General features: G+C 36.0%; 1 protein-coding gene across 4 annotated transcripts in view; it reads right to left on the reverse strand.

Moving 5' to 3' along the window:
* Window positions 1-3,216: 3,216 nt before the first annotated feature.
* The window catches only part of LOC140781700 (BEACH domain-containing protein C2), a 36,397-nt gene continuing 17,821 nt past the window's right edge, over window positions 3,217-21,792 (reverse strand). For 2 of the 4 annotated variants that reach the window (XM_073127804.1, XM_073127802.1), the window contains exons 12-32: window positions 21,121-21,205; window positions 19,613-19,807; window positions 18,407-18,952; window positions 18,191-18,331; window positions 17,551-18,048; window positions 16,572-16,723; window positions 14,982-15,051; window positions 14,796-14,879; window positions 14,653-14,709; window positions 14,499-14,567; window positions 14,338-14,424; window positions 14,138-14,254; window positions 11,371-11,520; window positions 11,128-11,212; window positions 10,915-11,035; window positions 10,381-10,477; window positions 10,181-10,294; window positions 5,820-6,189; window positions 4,202-4,992; window positions 3,984-4,106; window positions 3,217-3,632 (exon numbers count right to left, since the gene is read on the reverse strand). In XM_073127804.1, coding sequence (XP_072983905.1) covers window positions 3,564-3,632; window positions 3,984-4,106; window positions 4,202-4,992; window positions 5,820-6,189; window positions 10,181-10,294; window positions 10,381-10,477; window positions 10,915-11,035; window positions 11,128-11,212; window positions 11,371-11,520; window positions 14,138-14,254; window positions 14,338-14,424; window positions 14,499-14,567; window positions 14,653-14,709; window positions 14,796-14,879; window positions 14,982-15,051; window positions 16,572-16,723; window positions 17,551-18,048; window positions 18,191-18,331; window positions 18,407-18,952; window positions 19,613-19,807; window positions 21,121-21,205 — 4,021 coding nt within the window. In that variant the 3' untranslated portion in view covers window positions 3,217-3,563. Of the gene's footprint in view, window positions 3,633-3,983; window positions 4,107-4,201; window positions 4,993-5,819; window positions 6,190-10,180; window positions 10,295-10,380; window positions 10,478-10,914; window positions 11,036-11,127; window positions 11,213-11,370; window positions 11,521-14,137; window positions 14,255-14,337; window positions 14,425-14,498; window positions 14,568-14,652; window positions 14,710-14,795; window positions 14,880-14,981; window positions 15,052-16,571; window positions 16,724-17,550; window positions 18,049-18,190; window positions 18,332-18,406; window positions 18,953-19,609; window positions 19,808-21,120; window positions 21,206-21,792 lie in introns of all 4 variants that reach the window. The other 2 variants (XM_073127803.1, XM_073127801.1) reach the window with 1 other exon arrangement.

Here is a 21,792-nt window from a genome sequence, read left to right on the forward strand (position 1 = left end):
GGTCGTAGATATATATATATATATATATATATAATTTATTGAGTTGTAACATGCAACCAACTACCATGGATTAGTATGATTAATCTTGGATCAAAGGCAGCATTGTCTTTTTATAATATAAAGTGAAGTCAAAGAGGAAACATTGGGTTTTTTTTTATATAAAATTTGCAGCTAAATTAACAGCAATCCCAACTTCCCAAATCACTGCCTCACTTTAAGACATAGATGTCTCTGATCAAAACTCTTTGGCTTAATTTAACTCCTATATCATTTGGCTCTTATATATTCACAACCTAATAACCTCTATGTTAACTTTCTTCCTTGAACCTGAAAGGTAGTTTGATATCTTTCTCTCCATCCCTCTCTCTCTGTATCCCCTTACACTATCAGCATTTCACCTCAATATATCTCATGTATGTTTTAGTTTGATGTCATCATCCACAAAACTTATAACTCAATCAAGCCTCACCATGTCTTCTCTTCTCCTCCTCCTCCTCCTCTTTCTCTCTCTCTCTCTTTCTATCAGCTCATGCAAAGCTCGCCATCTAAGTGTCCATTTCAAGGACTTGGAAAACTCATCACTGCCTCACTCAAGCAAGGTTGGCCTATACCTATATATATATATATGTATAACATGCAATACTAAGGTTAGCCTAACTCTTCTAATTAATCTTCTTTTTTTTTCCTTCTACCTTACTTAGGATGAAGCAAAGGTTGATGAAATCCGAGACAGTGCAACCACTGAAGGATTGAATAGCTCAGACGATGTCGGCGTGAAGGAAGAATCGATATCAGGTTCTTCTCGAACAAGATCAGTTATTAGGGTTTTACAGCCCGTTCGCCGTCGAGGATGCAGGGAGCATCCAGGGATTAATGTGGATTATGTTGGGCCCAGAACTCATCCTCCATCTCATTACTAAAGCTATCTAGTGCTCCCCACCTCTATGAGTTTTGGACTTTCAATCCTAGATAACCTCTCTTTATAGGTTAGAAACAAGCAATAGAAGAATTAGAGCATATAATGTTTTTTTTTTTTGTGAACAATATATCACCTACATTAGTGATCATCAGATGATATAATGTGTAGCTATGGCTTGATTCTCCTATTATTGTACCATAGAGAGTGTTTGATCAGTGAAAAGAATATTGCTCGTGTTGTGTTCCTACTATAGAATTAATAGTCATGGGTAATTTGCAGGAGCTGATGTTTTAATGCCTTCTCCCCATGGTGGTTTGACGGAAGGAAATCAATTAGAGGTAAATTACTCAAATCTCTTATAATTAATTTCTAGATGGTTGTAGGGAAGAGTGTCCTTTTAACTGAGAAGTACTTGATCCATATATGGTGGTGAGAAACATAGAGGAATGTCTACGTGCATGATCCTATTCATATGCATGCACATACATCACACTTATATAATTTAACACACACTGATCTAAGAACACAATATCAATCTTAATTTGACGGGCAATTTTCTTTTAAGGGATTAAGTGCCTAAGAGGGTGTACATGCTGAGATCTTTTCATGTTATCATGTAGGTGAGTTCAGGGACACGAGTGCGGTCGTCAGTAGGAATTGAGTCTAACGAAGAAAATCTAGGGTTGAAGGAGGCTAGGGCGATGGCGAACCTAGTGACGATGGACTATGCGAGGGCGCAGCGCGGACCATCTGTTCATAATAGGTAGAGATGTAGTGAATCTAATTCTATATATGCAAACCATTGAGAGAAGTCCAGAGTTTTTGAAGTTAAATTTTGAGTATAATTAGGAGATATTGGCCTGCCTTTTTATATTTTTAGCTAAGAGGATTGTGTTCAATATCAAACTGAATTGATGAAAGCTATTTTGATGTAATGGAGTAGATTGATAGAATTACAGAAATTTTGGCTGTAATGGTTTATATTCTTCCTACATAGGATAACATTCTTGTGAAGTATCAAAATATGTGCACTTTCTTTACACAAGTAGCACTGGCTTTAGCTTTGGCATGGTTTGAGATTTGGTTGGCAATTGGTGGTTCTAAGATTTAGCTTCATGAATGTCTGTCTTTTGATCCAAGTACACTTCCTAAATCCCAGGTTGGCTATCTACAACTACAAGCTAGTTGGTGATGTTATTATCCTATCAACTGAAATCAGAAAGTAAGACAAAAGGAAGAGGGAGAAAGAGCTGATCACTTGGGAGTAGCCTTTGACGATACTAATATAATGTTGCCTATCGATGCATCAATAGTAATATATAGCTTTGTATGTTACTATGACTTCGTCGTTTCAGAACCCAAGAAAGAGTAATCTTTAGTCTTCCAAGAATGTCTCTTCACTGTCACACTAAACTGCCAAGTTTAGCTTAGGGTCCTGCTAATATAACTCATCCAATCGACAGTAGAAGAACGATTTGATACTAATTGCTGCTCCAAAAGGACAGACATCCCCAACAGCAAAACCTACTGGGTTGTCTCCCTTGGGATCAAGCGATTGAGATTACCAAACTGCCATGTGGCAATAGTTTTCAAATTTGCACACAGAGATGGAGTTTTTGACTAATTGTCTGCCAAACTTAAATACAGTGAGTTACAAAACCACGAAGACACAGACTAAATATTTGAAAGTAGTGTCATCCCGTTCAGTGGTTTTACAATTACAGATGTGGCAAAATATGTCTAGTTCTATATTTAAATTTTGAAGTGTACATTGCTAAATAAAAGTCTGAGAGGGGCTAGTTTAATATAAAACTCCATGAAGAAGCTTCAGATCAATCAGGAGCAAGAAGACAGACAGATAGATATGCAATGTGGCATGATCTTGATTACAAGAAGAAAGTCTAGGGAAACATATGAAATTAGAGACATCCTAAATAATATACTTAGTATAATTAGGTATAACTCCTTTATTCTCAAATAATAATAATAATAACAATAATAATAATAATAATAAGCGGTTGAGATCTGATTCTCAATTTCGTAGTTATACTTCCATAGTGATGATGGTTCGTGACTTAATTATCGAACATGTTCATCTTTCTCATAAGCCTCTGGAAATGTGTGGTTATATTTTTATGTTGTGTGCACCATATACACCATCTCGGATCTAATAGCGAGATAAATAAATTAATACTATACAACATTTTGTGTCTTGTAACCTAATAACCATCTCCATATCCATAAAAGATTTCACAATTGTTGCCCGTAAATCCATATCAATAATACCAGAGGCAGACTGAAGAAGCTCTAAGACACATTCCTTTGTTATTTACATACAAATGTATCGATGCTACACAAAGAAAGAAGTAACTATCGTGAAGTGTTAAACTATAAACAAAATTCAAAATTTTCTTTATATCAAAGAATTATACAAGAAAAGAAAAGTATGCCCAACTTCTCAACAACTTCCTTAATATCCCTGCTTCTCCTGATATATTTGAATACTATACCAATTTACTCTTCACAAAACTAGCAATCTCCAACCTCCAGCAAATATTATACACATGGCCGAATCAAGCCATTGCTCGATGGTCTTTCACCATAGTAACCTTCGCACTTGGTATGCTGCAACAATCAACACTAATCATGACCGAAGTAGCCCATCACCTTCCCAGCCAAGCCGAAGCATTTGATCCACTACCTTCAAGCTTAACTGTCATGAATCAACAATTGGATCAGAGAAAACAAAAGAAAGGACAAATGGCAAACAAAAAATTGATCTAAGGGATAGCCCATTTGCATCCTTCGGTGTATGGCTGAGTCATTGCATGGAGATTGTCTTAACTAATTAGGAAAATCATGTCGTTCAAAGAGAGCTGAACTTGCTTTTTATTAGCGAGATGAATGAAGTAACCTATTCTGATTATGGAATTTGAAGTAGCACAAAATTTTGGCTTTCCCTCCTTTGAAGTCAAAATAGCTTTGGTAACAAGATATTCAAAACATTCCTGTAATTTATTTCAGAACATTATGCACAACTTGTATTCTAATTTGTAATACTTACAGCAGGATCTGTGAAGACTATTAGCTGTTTATCTGCTGTAGAAACAAGAAGATTAGTGTTATCTTTGTTTAATGCTATGGCAGTGATGTCTTGACCTTCTATCAGCGCCAAGGAATGAAACACCTGTCAGCATTTTCATTTTTAAATCTTGGTGCTCTAAACAGGAACGTAAACAAAAAAGAAACTGAACCAGAACTTGTGATTTAATTTCTTTTTACCTTAAGGGTGTGCAAATTAATAAAGCAGATTGAAGGCACAGGAATAATTTCAGTGGGTTTGTCCAAATGTGGTCTGTCCTCTTGAGTACCATCATTATTAAATTGAGATACATAATTCGTTGTACCATCATCATCTTTCTTCTTGTCATCACTAGAACAGGTTCCAATTAAAGCATATCCACCATCAGTTGAAATCTCAATGCAACTGATTGTGCCAGAGAAAGGAGATAGAACTGCAGTAGCAATAGGGATCCCATTAACAGTGAAGGTGGAGAGACTTTTCCTTGAATTGTTCCAGATGAACACGACTCCTTGAGACGAGAGACGTACTGCATCTGCCTCAACATCTAGCTTCCGCATCAACCTGCCTCTCCTAAGTGAATGCAGAAGAACACCAGAAATATTTGAACTGGAGGCAATAATACCCAAATCAGGACTAACAGCGCAACAGATGACTTCCCCAAGATGTCCTCTCAGTACATGCATAGGTCCTTCAATCCGACGCCTCCGACTAGCTTCTGAAGTAGTCTTGGAGATATGACCACCAGCTAGAGGACTACTTGGTGCCGATGGTGCTGCTGAGGAAGGATCTGAATTATTTTTTTTATGTGAAGGGGACAAATGATGCATCCTCCAGAGTATAACTGTAGCATCCCGAGACCCTGTAACAAGATAGTTGCTGTCTGAAGAAAGAGCGAGGCATGTCACAGGAGCACAATGTCCTGCTGCTGTTTCAATGGTTTTTGCTCCATCTGAGGAGATCAACTTCACAGAATTATCAGCATGGCCACCTATCACAAGATAAATCATTAACTTGACTTTCAATGCAACAACCAACAGTAGAGGCTCAATATTCACATAAAGTTTGTAATATTACAAAGAACTGTCCTTGTCAGACTGATACATCATAGAAGTCAACAGAATGTGTTGTAATATTTAGGAGGGGAAATTTTTTTGCACTTATGCATGCTGAATTGTTGAAACCTCTTATTACCATTTCAGGATTATACAAGGACAGTCAAGTAAATTGACTAAGAGAGAACATTCAGCACAATATAAGAATCTAAAAATAATTCGTGCTACATTAGTGGTCTAGAGTCTATACACCATATAGCCGCAATAAGCATATTCAATAATACAATATAACAATCTAAAAATAATTTGTGCTACATTGGTGGTCTAGAGTCTAGGCACCATATAGCCGCAATAACCATAATCAATAATACAATATAGCAATCTATAAATAATATGTGCTACATTTGGTGGTCTAGAATCTCTAGACCATATGACATGCAATAAGCATATCCAATGAAACTTATTTTGTGCATATTATGCTATTACAGTATACCAAATAGACTTCAGGTGAAAGATGAGAAACCAAATAAAAAAAAATATACTATGGTGAAAGATGAGTAAACAGTAATCTCCTTAAGGAAGTCAGCACATTGTAGATATCAAAGCTTCTTACTAAGTAGCATTAACAACTAATGAGTAGCATCATGATGTGGCTAGTCAGATAAGAATATTAAGTAATTTCTAGATGTATTATTGCACACTATAAGATCAGCTATGCAAGTTGAATATTAAATGGTGAAAGATGACCTGAGGGTATACATACCAGTGAGAATTTCCCCATCACATGTGATGGCAACAACTGCTGAACTCCTTATTCCACAAGCAGCAAATGCTATTGCCTGAGGAAAATGGCAGACTTCCGAACCAGATCCACCAGACCCTCTGAAAATTCGTGCGAGTGTGCCACCCCCGGAACTTGCAGCAGCTTTCCCATGTTGAAAGTGGAAAGGTGTTCCTTGGCCATCTGGAGTGTTTGGCTGCCATTTGTGCAGGGCCACACTTGCTGCAGGAAGGTTTACATCCACAACAACAATAGAATCATTCGATGCAAACATAGCAGCAGCAGGCACATTGCAGCGCTCTGGATTTGGAATCACATAAGGTTTAACTTCATTTGGATTCCTGAATATTGTCTGTGTAAATTGATATGAAGATCATAGTTAAGATAACTATTCATGCATCATGGTTTATGCTTTAAAATAGCTGGTTGTTACCATTAACCAGCAGAAAAGTGAAGCATTTGCCTTTGTAAAAGACCATATTATATAAGATAAATCAATAGAGTGAAATTACGAGCAACTACATAACAGAAATGCATGATTCATAGTTTCATACAAATTATAAAGGACATTATGAAGTTTAATGAGAGAAGAACTCATGAATTGGAACTGTGAAACATTACCTAAGGCAAGTATAGTGATACAGTAAAACAACAATACTTGTTTTACTTAATGACTAATATTATTTTATTCTTCAAGGTGGTATGGTGAAGGCATCATTGTAATATGGAGAAGCATAAAAAAAATAGAGTATGACTGAAGAACTATCATGCTTTCACAAAGTTGGCACGATGCATTAAAGTTTGAAAGTCTCCTATCATAACAAATTATCAATGACTGAACTAACACAAATCTAATCACTGTAAAAGAAAAACATCCAGAATCCAATCTCTTAGCCTTACAATAATCTTATATTATCTGATTGCACAAGAGCAAGATAATGGAAGCCTCGTCTTAACACTTTTTTCTACCTTTAAGAATGCTTAACTGCAATTCTATCACCACCTTGTTTTACAATGTAGAAACATACAAAAAGCTATTCTTATGTTTCTCTCCCTCTTTACTTAGTAAGTTCAATAGACATCACTAGTTCACTACACTACATCACTTTTACTGTTCCTCTATCTTTATCTTTCAATCAGACTAAATAGCAAAACCATTCCACTGTTATTGCATTTGGACCTAAACTTCGTATTCATCTCATATCTGTTTGTACACTATTGTGGTCGAGTGCCTCACTGAAATGACTCAAAACCTACCTGAAACTGATAGGCAATTAGAGAAGGGTCTTTTGAAGAAACCATGAGTTTATTATTTTAAAAAAATGGTCAAAAGACTCAAAACACCTCAGTAGAGAGTAGAGACCTATATTGTAACATTCACAAAAAAAAGGCCCACACATGCCTGGCATGTGCGGCCACTGTTCACTTCGTTCTCCCCTATTTAAGGGAGAAGATCCTCTCATCACGGGGAGGATTCTTCTCTTCCCCTCTCTCTTTCCTTCTTCCTCCTTCCTCGCCGGGGGTTGCCATCGTCAGTTTCGGTCACCAGAGAGTTGTCACAGTGAGAGAATAACACCAAAAGCATCGCATATGAGTCCCCTTCCACCTTCTTCAATTAATTTAGTTCCTCGGTGATCGTGGGGGTTTATGCCATGGTTTCTCTTCGCCGACTTTCCTCGCCTTCATCCGATCGTCACCTTCGGCGTTGGCTTGGACGAATTTCACACCTTGTGGGAGTCTCTTGTCATCAATTATTGAAGCTTTGAAAGCTTAAGGGCCAATCTCGCTCACCACCATGGTCGTCGGACATGGGTGGTGTGCCCCTTGACGTCGACTCTCCTAATCAACTTCATGTGGTTTGCCGGAGTGGCAGGTGAGGTTCTGGTGTCACCATTTCGGGCTAGATCCCAACCCATGAATGGTCTAACCCAAACAGGTTTGGAGTTTGGGTGAACTAGGCTTGGGTCAAGGTAGACACAACCCTTAGTTTGGTTGGGTTTGGGCCTTGGTCCAACCCAATTTTGCATTTAGATGGGTTGCAGGATAGCAGCCAACATCTAAGTCTTTGGGCTCGATTTGGCCCATTTATAATTAAATTAGAATTTTATATCAGAAATCACAATATTGATTAAATTAGTTATTATATCCTGTATGTAGAATATATGACTCAGTGCATTGCTATACTTTATTCAAATAGCAATAGAAATGATCATAAATATTAGTGGAAAAATATAATTGATACATGGTAGGATTTTAAAAACAGATATAGACTAGATATTCTTCGTACATCTCCCTATGGTGACTCAAGTCTACCTTGAAGTCCAAAGAACATACTTACACTTAATCAAAACATATTCAAAGGATATCCTTGTAAAACCATCACATTGGATCTGAGAAAATTCCATGCTGTTGGACCCACAAACCAATATAACAACACAAAACAGCTTATGACAATCATTTGTTATACTGTATGAGAATAAATACCAGGTCAGTGTTTCCAACTTGTTCATAGAGAAAGTTCTCAAACAACAAAATGGGTAACACATGAAAAAGAAATGTGAATCAAGATATATCAACAAATAAGATAACTGCTTCCATAGATCATTACGAAAACAATATCATTACCTCAATTAATAGATTCTTAGAATCCTTACTAACACAAGAATACTAAGGTGTGTATTGTTGTCACAAGCACTTGCATTGTTCCATCATAGTTTGTACGGTTGTGAGATATCACATAGCTACAAACATGTGTATATATGTAATATTTATATACATATTTAGGATACTGTAAACAGTAAACTACCGCATTATTAGAGAATAATCACGCAATCAACCAATTGTAAACCAATATAATGGCGGCAAAAAGATTTACCATATATTGTGATAATAAATACTAGGTCAAGATCACCAAGTTCTTCATAGATGAAGTTCTCACAACAAAATGGCCAAAAAATATGGAAAATAAAATTTCATGATATATTAAGACATAAACTAAACATTTCCTCAGATCATAATAAAAAACAATGCCATTACCTCCAAAATAAAGCAATCTTTAAGCCCTTGTTTGGTTTAAGGCTAAGCTCTAAACTAAATTAATTGGTCTCACTTCTTAATCTTGATTTAGGTACCTTGAACTAGGCTAAGGTAATTTAGTGTTTGGTTCTGAACCAGGCTAAGAGTATATATATTATTTATGATGTGATATGAAAAAGAAAAAAAAGTGTTGTGTTTGGAAGGAAATGAATGATATGTAAATTTGATGGATGAAAATACCCTTTTGCCATTATGGTGGTCATTGTTATAATATACAAATATTATAGTGTATCATAATTTATAAATATTTGTTATATTATAAAAATATAATATTCACATCTTATTAAGTGCATATTTGCTTGCTTATATAGTGCCTATAACATTTACGGACTTAAGTGTAATTTGCTAACTTATATATTGTCTATAATAGTTATTTGTACACCTAAGTCTATATTTGCTGGCTTATATAATGTCTATAGTAGTTATTTGCGAGCCTAAGTGCATATTTGTCGACTTATATAGTGTCTATAATAGTTATTTGCAAGCCTAAGTGCATATTTAATGACTTATATAATGTCTAAAATAGTCATTTGCGGATATAAGAACATATTTGCCAGCTTATATAGTGTCTATAATAGTCATTTTAGGCTTAAATGTATATTTGTTGGCTTATATCGTGTCTATAATAATCATTTACAAGCTTAAGTGCATATTTACTGACTTATACAGAGTCTATAATAGTCATTTGCGAGCTTAAGTGCATATTTGCTAGCTTATATGGTGTTTATAATAGTCAAGGATAAAATTAGAATTAATTTAAAATGATATTAAAAATTATATATTAGTATTTATTTGGGGAGTAGTCGAGTTGGTACTAAACTAGATTAGGAAAAAAAAATATAATTTGATATTTGGTTACTGAAGGTTAGGGATCCCTGAACTAGTTCAGGGACCTCCCCTGAACTCAAAACAAATAGGGGCTAAATTCCCTAAATCACAATACACACCATCAATAAGTTGGCATCAGAACAAAAAGCATTTGCTCATAATGTACAAGTATGTCCTATATAAGAAGCTTCATTTGAATTAATTAGTTGCTTGGTACAGACAATCCAGATAAAATTGTGTAGGTATACCACCCAAGTGCCTAGACTAATCTTTTGATAACAGTGGTTTAGATGCAAACTATGATCATATAAATATACCGACAACAAATAAAAACAGGACAGATAAAAATTAAGAATCATACACTAATAAAAGATTGCAAGCACTAATTTTACATGCCTACTAAAAGAGAAAGTGATTACCTGTAGGTGCAATATATCTGTCAGTGGTCTTTTCTTTAAGTGCGGGACAGTCAGCAACTGAGACGGGGTTTGCCCAAAGTATGCAATCTGATCTTGTGTAGCTCGTTGTTGTACCTTCAAAAATTTCAGAATGGCATATGTAAGAAACTAAATTTTTTGAGTGTAGATAATTAGAATCATACAAGCTCCAACTTGCTTACTGGATCTGCAATTTTGTCGATGTCAACTGCCCCCTCATATGTGATGTAGAAAAAAACATTGTTTGCGATCACGGCTTCTTTACCTCGCTGCTTGTATCTGAAACAGCATTTTGTCCATGCAAATATAACTAATAATGCAACCTTAGCAAATTAAAGAAAAAACTCAATGGGCTTAATTATTTTTATAACAGAAGTGCGGCAAATTTTCAGCTTCCTTTTTGGTGCCTGGCCTTCATCTGGATAAATAAATCATAGTAAAAGGATCATAAGAGTATTTTTTTAATCCTTTTATTACTTCAATTTTATAATTGGATTTTCTAAAATCCTACAAATGGTGATCCAACACATTACGTGCTCAGATCTTGACAACAAAATTCAAAGCTCAAAGCAATATCATGGGGGGTTGAATTAGCAAGAGTTCAAAAGAGAATGTACATGAAATAAAATTTGAATATTCTTAAACCACTCAAAACATTAGGATAAGGAAATATAAAGCTCAATCACAACAAACTGGAAGAACGACCACACACATACCCAAATATAAGATCAATCCATTCATGCAGATGAGCAGATACATATTCACTCTCAAGAGCCATGCGATGCTTATGGATGAAATCAACAGGGTTCTCAGCCCAAGGTGGCAAGCTGACAGAGTCTGCAGCAGGTGATCAACAGGATGCTTAGTCCCTAATAGATTGTTCGCATGAGTACGGAAAGACATCTAAAATATGAACTGAATGCTCTTACCTAACTTTTCTCCTAGTTGAGTCATACCAAAATCAATTGAGTTCATGTTGGTTAGTACTTCAGGGAGGTAAAACATCTCTGGGACCTAGAATACATGCAAACAGAAATTCAGATTAAAGGTAAGGGAAACTCAAATTTGCAATTTAAATAAATCAGCATCAAAAGAAACAGAACGAATATCATCTATACTTATGTTGGCCCCAAGAAAAATGAACTGAAAGTAGTGCTTTAGCAAACTCTTACCAGCTCTTTCACATCACTCATGTCTTCAAGAACACCATCCCATGTACTGCTAATATTAGAAAACATACGGTCAGCATGGTCAAATTTTCCACCTTGCAGCTGAATAGAGAGAGTAGTAAATGGCTCCACTCTGACAAGGTAATACAAGACCTGAGACAAACAAATTATTAGTCAAAAAAATGCAAAGAATGAGAGCCTTCTTATCAATACAAATATTCATTCCAGGGTATTTACTACTACAGAAAATTTAAACTACAAGTCTTTTGATGAGATGCATAAAATGAATTTAGGCAAGTCAGCTCATCACTTTTTATCATAATTGCACATGGGAACTCCAGCACCAATCCCTTTCTCCACTGGCTCCTTTCTTTTTGCTCGCTCCCTCTCTCTCCCCTTTTATGGTACCCGGTCAAGTGGTGGGACGAATTGTAAGTGTATTTTATACCTATAATTGTAATGCAATAATTTTAGTTACATGGAGAGGATTTTTACTTTTTTACCCTATTATTTTTCATCTGTCCATACGGCTACCAAACTAGTTTGGTGGCTTGCGGGCAGCTCAAGAGCTAGACGAGCCAAGCTCGAGCTAGATCCAGCTCAGCTAGGTTAGGGCTCAAAACACTAGAGTAACATGTGTGTGTGTATATTAGATCGATTGGATCTTAGATCCACTGAATACTAATAAGTAATAACATATATAAACTACTCTAAAAACCCTAAACTGAGAATTATCAGTTTCTCACCCAAATCCCTTCTTCCAAAATCCAAAGAGGTCTCTCCGACGGCCAGACTTCCACAATTCCATGCCTCCATCATTGACCGCTCCAAGCCTCCACCGGGGCTAAGCCTCCACCACTCTGACGACCACTTCTTCAGTACTGTCATTTTTGCAATCTAGCCCAAGAGATAAGCCTTCTTCAATAATTCTACCATATCTTTAGCTTGTAAATATTGGTCCAGCTTCTGCTCTTTTTTTTTATACCCACTTGCATTTATTCCAAGCCCAAGCGAGACTAGTTCAATTTCGCCAGCAACATGGTAAGCAAGAGGCAATTCCACACTTTTCTTAGCTTATTCCTGTTGAACAATGTCAAGAAATCTTGACTGGAGAGACTTGTAAAGTTGTAATCTTCAGTTGTTTGTTGTAAAATTGGCTTCAGGTTTTGGTCTTCTTCTCTTATCTCTACTAGATCTGCTTATGTGGACTGAAGCTTGAGTTGTCTTGTTGATTTTTTGTTTTTCCTATGCCTATGAAACAGTGTCAAGCTACTGAGCTGAGCTCAAGCTTTATTAAGCTTGAGGCAAGCCAATCTCAAGCCAACCAACTCATCTCAAGCTCAAGCAGAAAAAAAATGCTTATTGAGCCGAGTCAAGCTATGCTCAACTCACTCGAGCTCGGCTCATTTACACCCCCCTATTTGTTGTATAGAGGATGCACGAGAGGAAGCATGTTAAATGTGTGATAAGCAAACCATGGAGAGCTAGAGGTGTATTCCTGAATTTTGAATTTGATCAGGTTTCGCAATATTTGGTCAAAGGCAAGTAAGATTTGGACCATGACAATTTATTTGATCCACACAATTGGGGCTGGTGTTTTATTTGATCTAGCTAGAGGCGATCATCAAGTGGGCCATGCCAAGTTCAGGCTTGGCTTTTCAAACCATCCGGATTAGGCCCTTTGTTCGCCAACCTGCCCATGAACCACTTGAGTCAAATGGAATAATCTGACCAGTTACCGCCTACTAGACTGAGCAATATCGAGATTGGGAATAGCATAACGAGTCGAGCCTATCAAAATTATTTTAGCAATATTACTATAGCAACGAAACATTTAGATTACATTTGATAGGGAAATACTGATATAGTAGTTTACAGAACATCCAACTTTCGATGTGGGACTAAATAAGCATACAAAACAGATGAGTTGGGCTTTCAGGTCAGGTGGCAAAGTCCTGCCAAGTATCACCCATTACCATATCAAGTTAGGGCTAGGTCAGGTCCAAACCGGACTCTAGCCGAGCTTAACCCAGGTAAGTCGGGATCAGGTGGGCTGAGCCAGTTGATCACCTCTAGATCTAGATCAGCTGATGTTTACTTATTTGATCAGTGCTGTCGACAACATTCCGTTATGTCAGTCCTTAAACCTGGGGTCAGATTTGATCCTGACTTGATACAACCTCATTTTCTATCCTCCTCAATGTTGCGTCCCCTCTCTCTTCCAACTGCACATACCCTTTATCCACCCTATCTCCTATCCCACCAGATTCTGTCTTTCTTCCTTCTCCCTTCCCTTGTGATTGCTGCCATCAACATGTGGCTATGCTGCCCAACAAGTAGTGTATGTCAAGGTCATGGCAAGGATATGTATTTTGATCCTTGAGACCTTGGTTGTGAGCCTATGGCTGTTTGAATTATTTGAAACTGATGAAATGATCCTAGGACATTTGAAGTGGTGGAATATGAAAATTGATTTGCAGTAAATCAATTATTGTTCTGTGCCTTCTGACCTGAACTATATTAGATTTCTATCAAAAGAAGGCAATATGAGATCCTTTCTCCAAAACAATCTTAGGATATATTAGTCCTCTTTGGATCCTAGCCTAGAAATGAAATGCTCCAAAGGTGAAAAGATAAAAATAGGAAAAATAACAAAGCAGGATAAACTAAAACAAGCAAAGGTAACAAATAACCACATGAATAGATTATGCTCTAGCACTGGAGGTACAAAGACCAAATAATCATTTGGTAAGTAAAAGAGAAAAATTACCGTTCCAGCACTAGAGTAATGTGAACCATAGTGAAACTTGGGAATGATTGGATCATCAAAACTAGAATACCGCTCTTGGAACTTCATTAATCTATCAGGATTTATTGCACCAATTGGCTGCAAGAGATATGTAGACATGGTCATCTATATAAACAGATTGGTGGTTGAAAGAGAGTATAACAAAGGAGAAGATGATTCACCTTTGAAAGATCTCTGAATGTAGCAGGATCTCCAAGGTTCAAATTTTTGGAAGAATAGTCTGCTATAATCCATGGAAAAACAGGATACTACAAAGAAGAGATAAAATTATAAACTACATGTTGCCAAATCATTAGAAAAAATAACTTTCAAGCAGACTCACCTGGGTAATGTCATTGTAGCTACGCCCAGCGAGAGTGTTAAGTTCCATTAAATATTCAAAATTGGTAATCTGCAGATATAATGTATTCAATCCTAAATCTAGAATCCCAGATGAACAAATATATAAGAAAACCATAACAAACATAGTTCTTTACCTCCCATCTAGCCCAACGCTCCATTAGCTGAGTTCTTTTAAGAATTTGCTCCGGTCTCTAGAACAAAATAAGTCTCAAATAACCGTAAACTATTGCAGATGATTAATAGTCTAATATATCTACAGTTCATTCAAGGAGTTAACCTGTGTAGCTAGATATATATCATTTAAATAAGGAGGCCGAGCTTGAACAATTGCCCTGTAAGCATTTTTGCGCCCCTCTGTATTCTGGAGCAAAGTACCAAGAAGAAGCTGAATAATACTTGTTTCGGATATATTAACATTGCACTAAATTAAGAAATGGAAGAAAAATATTTGTCAAGATTTTACCCCAAAATCAAAGAAGAAGTTTGACCGGTCAACCATAAACAATTCCAGAGCGCTCCTCCTCAGCAGATACCTATAACAAAAGTAAGTACGAGAACGGATCATTTCAAGTTTTAAACATAGATAAATAAACACTATTGGGACTAAATAGCATTTTCATTTCCTCCCTTTTACTCTTCAGCGACATTAAATTCGATAACAAATGCTACAGAACCAATATAGAAAAACATAATGTTCTATTGTAAATACTAAAATCCTAAAATCCTAAAAAGATGATCTGACTTCTGAGTACACCTTACATTCTTAAGCAAGAAGCAAAAACACAAACAACGAGCATATCTCATGAACAAAGGAAAAAAAGAAGCATCAATATTTCGTTCATACATAATGTCCTTTTTGCAAAAAAACAATTAGTCAACCATAGTTGGGTACATGCAACATAATATGGGAAGACAACAAGTTATTGAATATTGAACAGCAGGCCTACACTTTCCAGGAAAATTTGTAAGGCATTCTGCACTGAAGTTACCATCAATCTTCACTAAATGAATAAAAAATGAAAACTTGATGGGCAACTTATATTCCACTTGTGATTGTAGTGCAGTAATTTTCAAAATAGAATTTATAATCATGTAAAAGGTATAATTACTGTAATTTTTTTCTTCAAACAAAGTGAAAATATGTTCAGCATCCATTTGAAAATTTTCACCACAGGGAACTTCTGATCACTTTTCATGTGATTCTAGCAAAAGTGAAAATTTTACTGCATGTTCATCCTTAAAACAAAGTGACTAAGTTCAGTATCAAGGGGCATGGATCAAGTATTGAATAATGTATTTCAGCAATCATAGTCTAAATTAAGATTACAATTTCCAAGCATATGTAAATCCCCAAAAAACTTGGGAAGGTAAATCTTCACATTTTGTTTTTGTTGTTCATAGTGGTTGTTAACTAACTAGTTAACCCAAAAACTTAAGTTGTTAGATAATGCCTATATATATCACATATGGATAGATGAAATGTAATAAAATGTGTGGCTCATTTATATTGCACAAAAATAGATAATTGAAAATAAGGATAGAATGGCGCTAGACAAAGTTTTCAGTTTGAATATATGACCTCTACAAAAATCAGCTTGGGTACTATGTTAGATAACCAATTGACCTAAAAACTTTAAGTTATTAGGTAATAAACCAATGCATAAATTTAAGAATGCAAAGAAGATTATACCTCTGTCCTTTAACCAGATTCATGACAGTGAGCACACTTGTTTTAAGGATATCTTAGAACAATTCGGTTTAACTTGTCCAGAAGAAGTAGGTATTACAATTTTTGTCTCAAAAGTACATCAAAATCTCGTGGCAGATGCTTTGTATTTAAAGTTGATAGACCTAGGGCACCCACATATTGTAGGGCATTTCCTATTTCCTAATCAATAACTTCAGCGAATGTAAAACCAAAAGGAATAGTTGAACAATTCAGGAAGAAGAAGGGGTGTTAGTTCACTTGTTTTCTTTCTTTTCTCAAAAAAAAGTTACAAGATTTACATTATAAATACTATCTTGACAAGATGGATAACAAAATGAGATATACCTCCGACTAAATATTTGATGAAGGGAAGAGATCAACCAGCTTCGATCTTTGTCTGGCTCATTGCATTGACTAATAGTATTCATGCAATTATCCTCTACCAAAGTGGCGCTTGCATGCTCATCAATTATGAAATTTATCCTCTTTGATGTTATCTGAAAAATAAGAGCCATACTAAGCATGAAAAGCTTTGTGATAAGATTTACAACATGAAGCAAGAGTGAGCAAACTACAAAGAAGGCACAGTCCAGGGAGCAACCATTCAAATCAACAAAGTTTTCTTGCAATGGATTGGGCCCAAGTGAGAAAAAAAAAATTCCGAAAAAAGAACACAAATAAAGGAACATATATGTGAACAACTGAATAACTTGGAAATTCTAGCAATGCATCAGATATCAATGTTCCAGTTTGCAGAACATTGTCGAATAATCAGGACCTAAATGGTATATCAATTCTTAGGAACTCAAATTTAAAACCCAAACATAACACAGAAGTATGATCCAATATTAATTAATCAAAGACAGATATACCCCTCAAATAATACTATACACATTCATGTCAGATACATAAAGTCATGCTCTACCATTGTATCTGCATTCAGTCGCAATAAAAAGTTATAAGATTGTTGCCGTAGGAATCTCTGATGAAGCTAAATTGTCAGTTCAGAAAATCTCTAATAAAGAGAAACGAGTTTTCAATTTTCCTATGATTGTTAAAACGTGCTTTGACTAATTTACTAAAAACCTCAGATCAGTTCATATAAGATCATGCAGTCCTGGTCATCATTCAGATCTGCCTCAACAATGTGGCTGAGGAAGAGCACAACAAAGTTTGAGAAGGCTCATGGAAGATTTAACATATTTGGAGCATTTAGAGAATGGAATTCAAGTGCTAGAAATATGAAAGTATAACAATAGCAATCAATTGGACCTTTACATACTAATTAACCGGAATGGAAATGTGTAAATCAGATACCACTTACTTGGAAAGTTCCTCGAACAACTTTCAATGGCCGCACCATCAAAGAAGGAAGTTCAATAATAATTCTTTCATCAGACTCACTAGGCACATAGCCAGGAGCGACCACTGGCGTGGATTCAACCAAGTTATGATGAACTGAAGCTCCAGAATTTCTAGGATCTAGTGGTTCCTTCAAAGATTGATCAGCATCTGATGAATGTCTCTGCTGATTGTCCATACTGTTGCGAGTTTGCTCATTTTCCATCTGTTCATCATCCTCAGTTCTTTCATCCATAGACATTGCCTCTGCCATTATGATGGGAGTACTTGAAGGTAGATCGGTAACAAATGAAGAGCCTGTATGATCTACACGGCATGCATCTGATTCTGCCCCAGAATTAAGGAGCATTCTCTCCTCATAGTCAGCAGCAGAACCCAAATGGTCAGATCCCTTGTAATTCCTTTTCATAAATCTTCTTATCCTTGAAGAACTCTCCATAAAATCTAGCTTCCAGAAGATCTGGAAAAGCAGGTACCAGACAACCCCCATATAAGATTTATTAAATAAAGATATTCTTCCAATTCTTTATAATATGGAAACAAGTAAAAATAAGAAGATGAAAGGATCAAAGGACTACTAAAATTTGGATGGTTAAACGTACATGATCAGAACATAGAGAGTCACCAAAAGGTCCATAAAGCCTACTCATCTCCAATAGACAACGAAGAAGCTTGCGCCATGCTCGTATTCCTGTTGATCCATGGTGTCTATCTAAGACATCAACTTGTGCACGTCTATCCATCTGCATGTCTAAAAAGTGAGTACAACATCTGGTAATCTTAGAGCATCATATGGAAATATTTCAAGCCAGTCATACCTCTGCTCGTTGCATATTTCTTGCTAAAGCAAAACTTGCAACAAGAACTGCAAAATATTTGTAGGAAAGGGCAGAAAAATCTCTGCCGGAAACTGATTTTGAATCAACTGATTGAAGGCATTCTGTCCAGGCTACACCCATGGCTTCAGATGTATTCCATCTTTTTGCACGCTCAATATCACTTTCACTCCTCCTCTGTGCTGATGTTGCCATTGCTACAGCACTAAGACCTCTCCCCGAGCCAATCTTGGCATTTCGTTCAAGATCACGTGCCGCAGCTAAAGCCGCAGCCTTTGCAGATGCTCTGTCCTTCGGCATGGGTGTGAATTTGTTAGGTGTGTCAAGAGGTTTCTGGAAGCTTGAAAATGTATGTAGCCTAGCTGTTTTACGTTCAAGCAATGATGTATCACGCCTATTCAGTGTAGTACGTGCAGGTGTTACAGTTTCCCCACCAGCAGAACCAGCAGCAATCATAGCTAATGCCATAGCAGCAGGAGGTGATGCAAAAGCAGCAGCCCAACCAGGGGATATCATTGAAATAGAAGCCTGCATTGAAGTAAGCATGCAGTGAGTAAGACGAAAAGCTCTACACATGTAGCTCATTCTAAATTCAGTATATTCATATCTTCATAAGTATTGGACCCTTCGAATTTCTCAAAATTTCTACCAGCAATAGGATGCCAACTGTGATATACAGACCATGCCATCATTGTCATGTCTTCTTGAACTGGGTAATTTGGTGAAATAATTATGTCAGATTACATAGAACAAACGAATACCTAAATGCACCACCTATAACCTACAACTCTGTGAAGTCATGTAGCAAGTTCATTAGAAGCAGCAAAGAGAAAAATCAATGCAGGATTGTGACTAGAAACTGGGAAGAGAAACCACAAAATGCATGAGTTAAAGACTGTCAAGCCCTACAAGCTGACTTGACAAAGAAAAATACAATCAAGATTCAATAATTTCAAATATTCAGTATTTTGTAAACAGACCAAGAGAAGCTTCAGAGAATAGTCATAATAGAACCGCTTGCTCCCGCAAAAAGTAAATCACCTATATCAACTTACATTGTTAATGGATCAAAACATCATTCAAAGAAACACTATTGAGATTAATACATATTTGCATATGAACATAAAGACCTAGTTATATTATATTGATCACGCAGAAGAGTTGACCAAATATTTGTAATATTACCACCTCAAGGGGAAGTGTGTCTGCTGCCAAAGCACGATCATCGGCAATGAGTGGGTTTTGGCCATCTGAGGAAGTAAGTTCATGAATACCAGCCAAAAGTGGCCTCCACCGTCTTAGAATTGCCACAAATGGCGGTAAAATTGCCTCAAGATACTGTTTTCGTATAGGTTTTCTTTCCCTGTTAATTGCATGCCATACCTGCATCACAACAGCAAAAGAAAAAAACAGCATAATATTTTTTGTAAATTCTCAAGCATTACTAACTTTTTTGTTAATCTAGATATGAAATTTTTAGAACAAAACAACTAAGATAGTAAATCATAACTTTAGGAAGTAGAAACATGGCTGCATTACCATAAATAGAAACAACAAAAACTGGATTTAGCTCTCTTCTAGACTGTAAAATATGCTTCCAAATCTATTTTCTTTCTTTGTTAGACCATTGGATTTTCCTGACACAGCATCGGGGCCAACCAAAAGATGGAGGAGCATTTCAAAACAAAGCATGTAAAAACTACGGCAAAAACGCCCACTTAATAGTAATTAGAAACCCCTCACAACTTGAACGATGGGTAAGTTGGGGACCAAGTAGGAACAGTACTTTATATTTAATACTTGTACTAGAATTGTTAACAAGTTCAAAACCACCTAATAACCTAGTGCCTAGTGCCTGACTCTTACCACCTAGGTGCACACTTAACCGCCAACTCCCCTCAAGGACCTACCTAATTGGTGAGCGCCCTACCTAAGGCGGCTACCTTGACTGTTTTTTGAAACATTAATATTCATATGACAGAGATATGCTCTTACATTTTGCTATGAAATATACCTTATTCTTGAATCTTGACAAGTAAATTAAGGATGTTAATCATGATCATGAAAGCAAATCATAGGGAAACTGAAATTCAATGAGCGAATGTAAATGTAATATATATATATATATATATATATATATATATATATATATATATATATCGTGCATATTTTGTCAACATCATGTTGTATCTTATATCCAAAATCTGCTACATGATGTATCTTTATTAGGATAAACTTTATTCCATGTTATATTGTATCATATCCATTTGAAGCTTGCCATATGATGTGTCTTTATTATGCTGTATCCATTTCCTCCCATGCCCATACGTCATCAACGTGGACAAAGATATTTTTTTGGTATATACTGCACAAAAATTAGGTAGATTGAAGCACAAGGATACACGGTGAACAAAAATGAGAATCATATTGTTATAGACTGCATTTGTACTTGACAATGAGAATGGAACCTAAATAGAACTACAACTTCTCGCTTTCTGAAATTACTTCAGATATTTTTCACAATCAACCTATTTATTTAGAAATAAGAAGAATCATTGGTCTTTAAGACAAGTTCCAATATGTTGTGACTCAAGATGTTAAAAAAAATGTGCTGTCGTATAGAAGCTCTTTTTCAAGTCAAGGACAACAAATCTTCTTAGATTGAGATATGATACTAAAAGATGAGTTTAACTAACCTCAGAATAAAGAATGGACGACGCAACCAACACTCTCTGTCTTTTCGATTCAGTGATTGGCATATTTAGAATAGGCGCAAGAACACTGCACATCAACATGTTATTAGTACAAAATGAGTAAAATAACAAAAGAGAATGTTAGCGTAGCAGAGGAATGAGTGCATCTACTTTAAAAATAATCAGACAACTAACAAATATCAAGTATATAGACAGCTATACGAGTACCTCTAACAAGATCTAGTAATTAGAGTTCATTGGGTAACAACAATGAACAAGTTTTTTTGTTCAATGATAAAAGAAAGCGTTACTACTTTATCCTCCAAAATATCACTTGTTGGTCATGAATTGTTCCATTTCTTTTTTTATATACTCTTAGAACAAAAGAACATTTAAAAGAGTGAATAACTTGCCACTTATCCTAGGATTACTCAGAGTAAAGCTTGTGTTGTTTCATTTTCTTGTCTTAAGATGGACTATGATGCTCTAACATCAATTCTTGTACAAAAATCCAAATTTCACTACTTCCAGTATTACACTGAAGAACTTGCAAAAGCATCATCAACATTTTATACTCATACACAACTTCAGTTAATGGTCATACATATAAACAAATAGTATACACCACAAATATGTTTGCTAAGAAGGGACTGATTTTGAATTATAATACAATTG

The sequence above is a fragment of the Typha latifolia genome, chromosome 2 (genome assembly GCF_019914945.1).
Source record: "Typha latifolia isolate L0001 chromosome 2, TyphaL0001v2, whole genome shotgun sequence".
Lineage (NCBI taxonomy): Eukaryota > Viridiplantae > Streptophyta > Magnoliopsida > Poales > Typhaceae > Typha > Typha latifolia.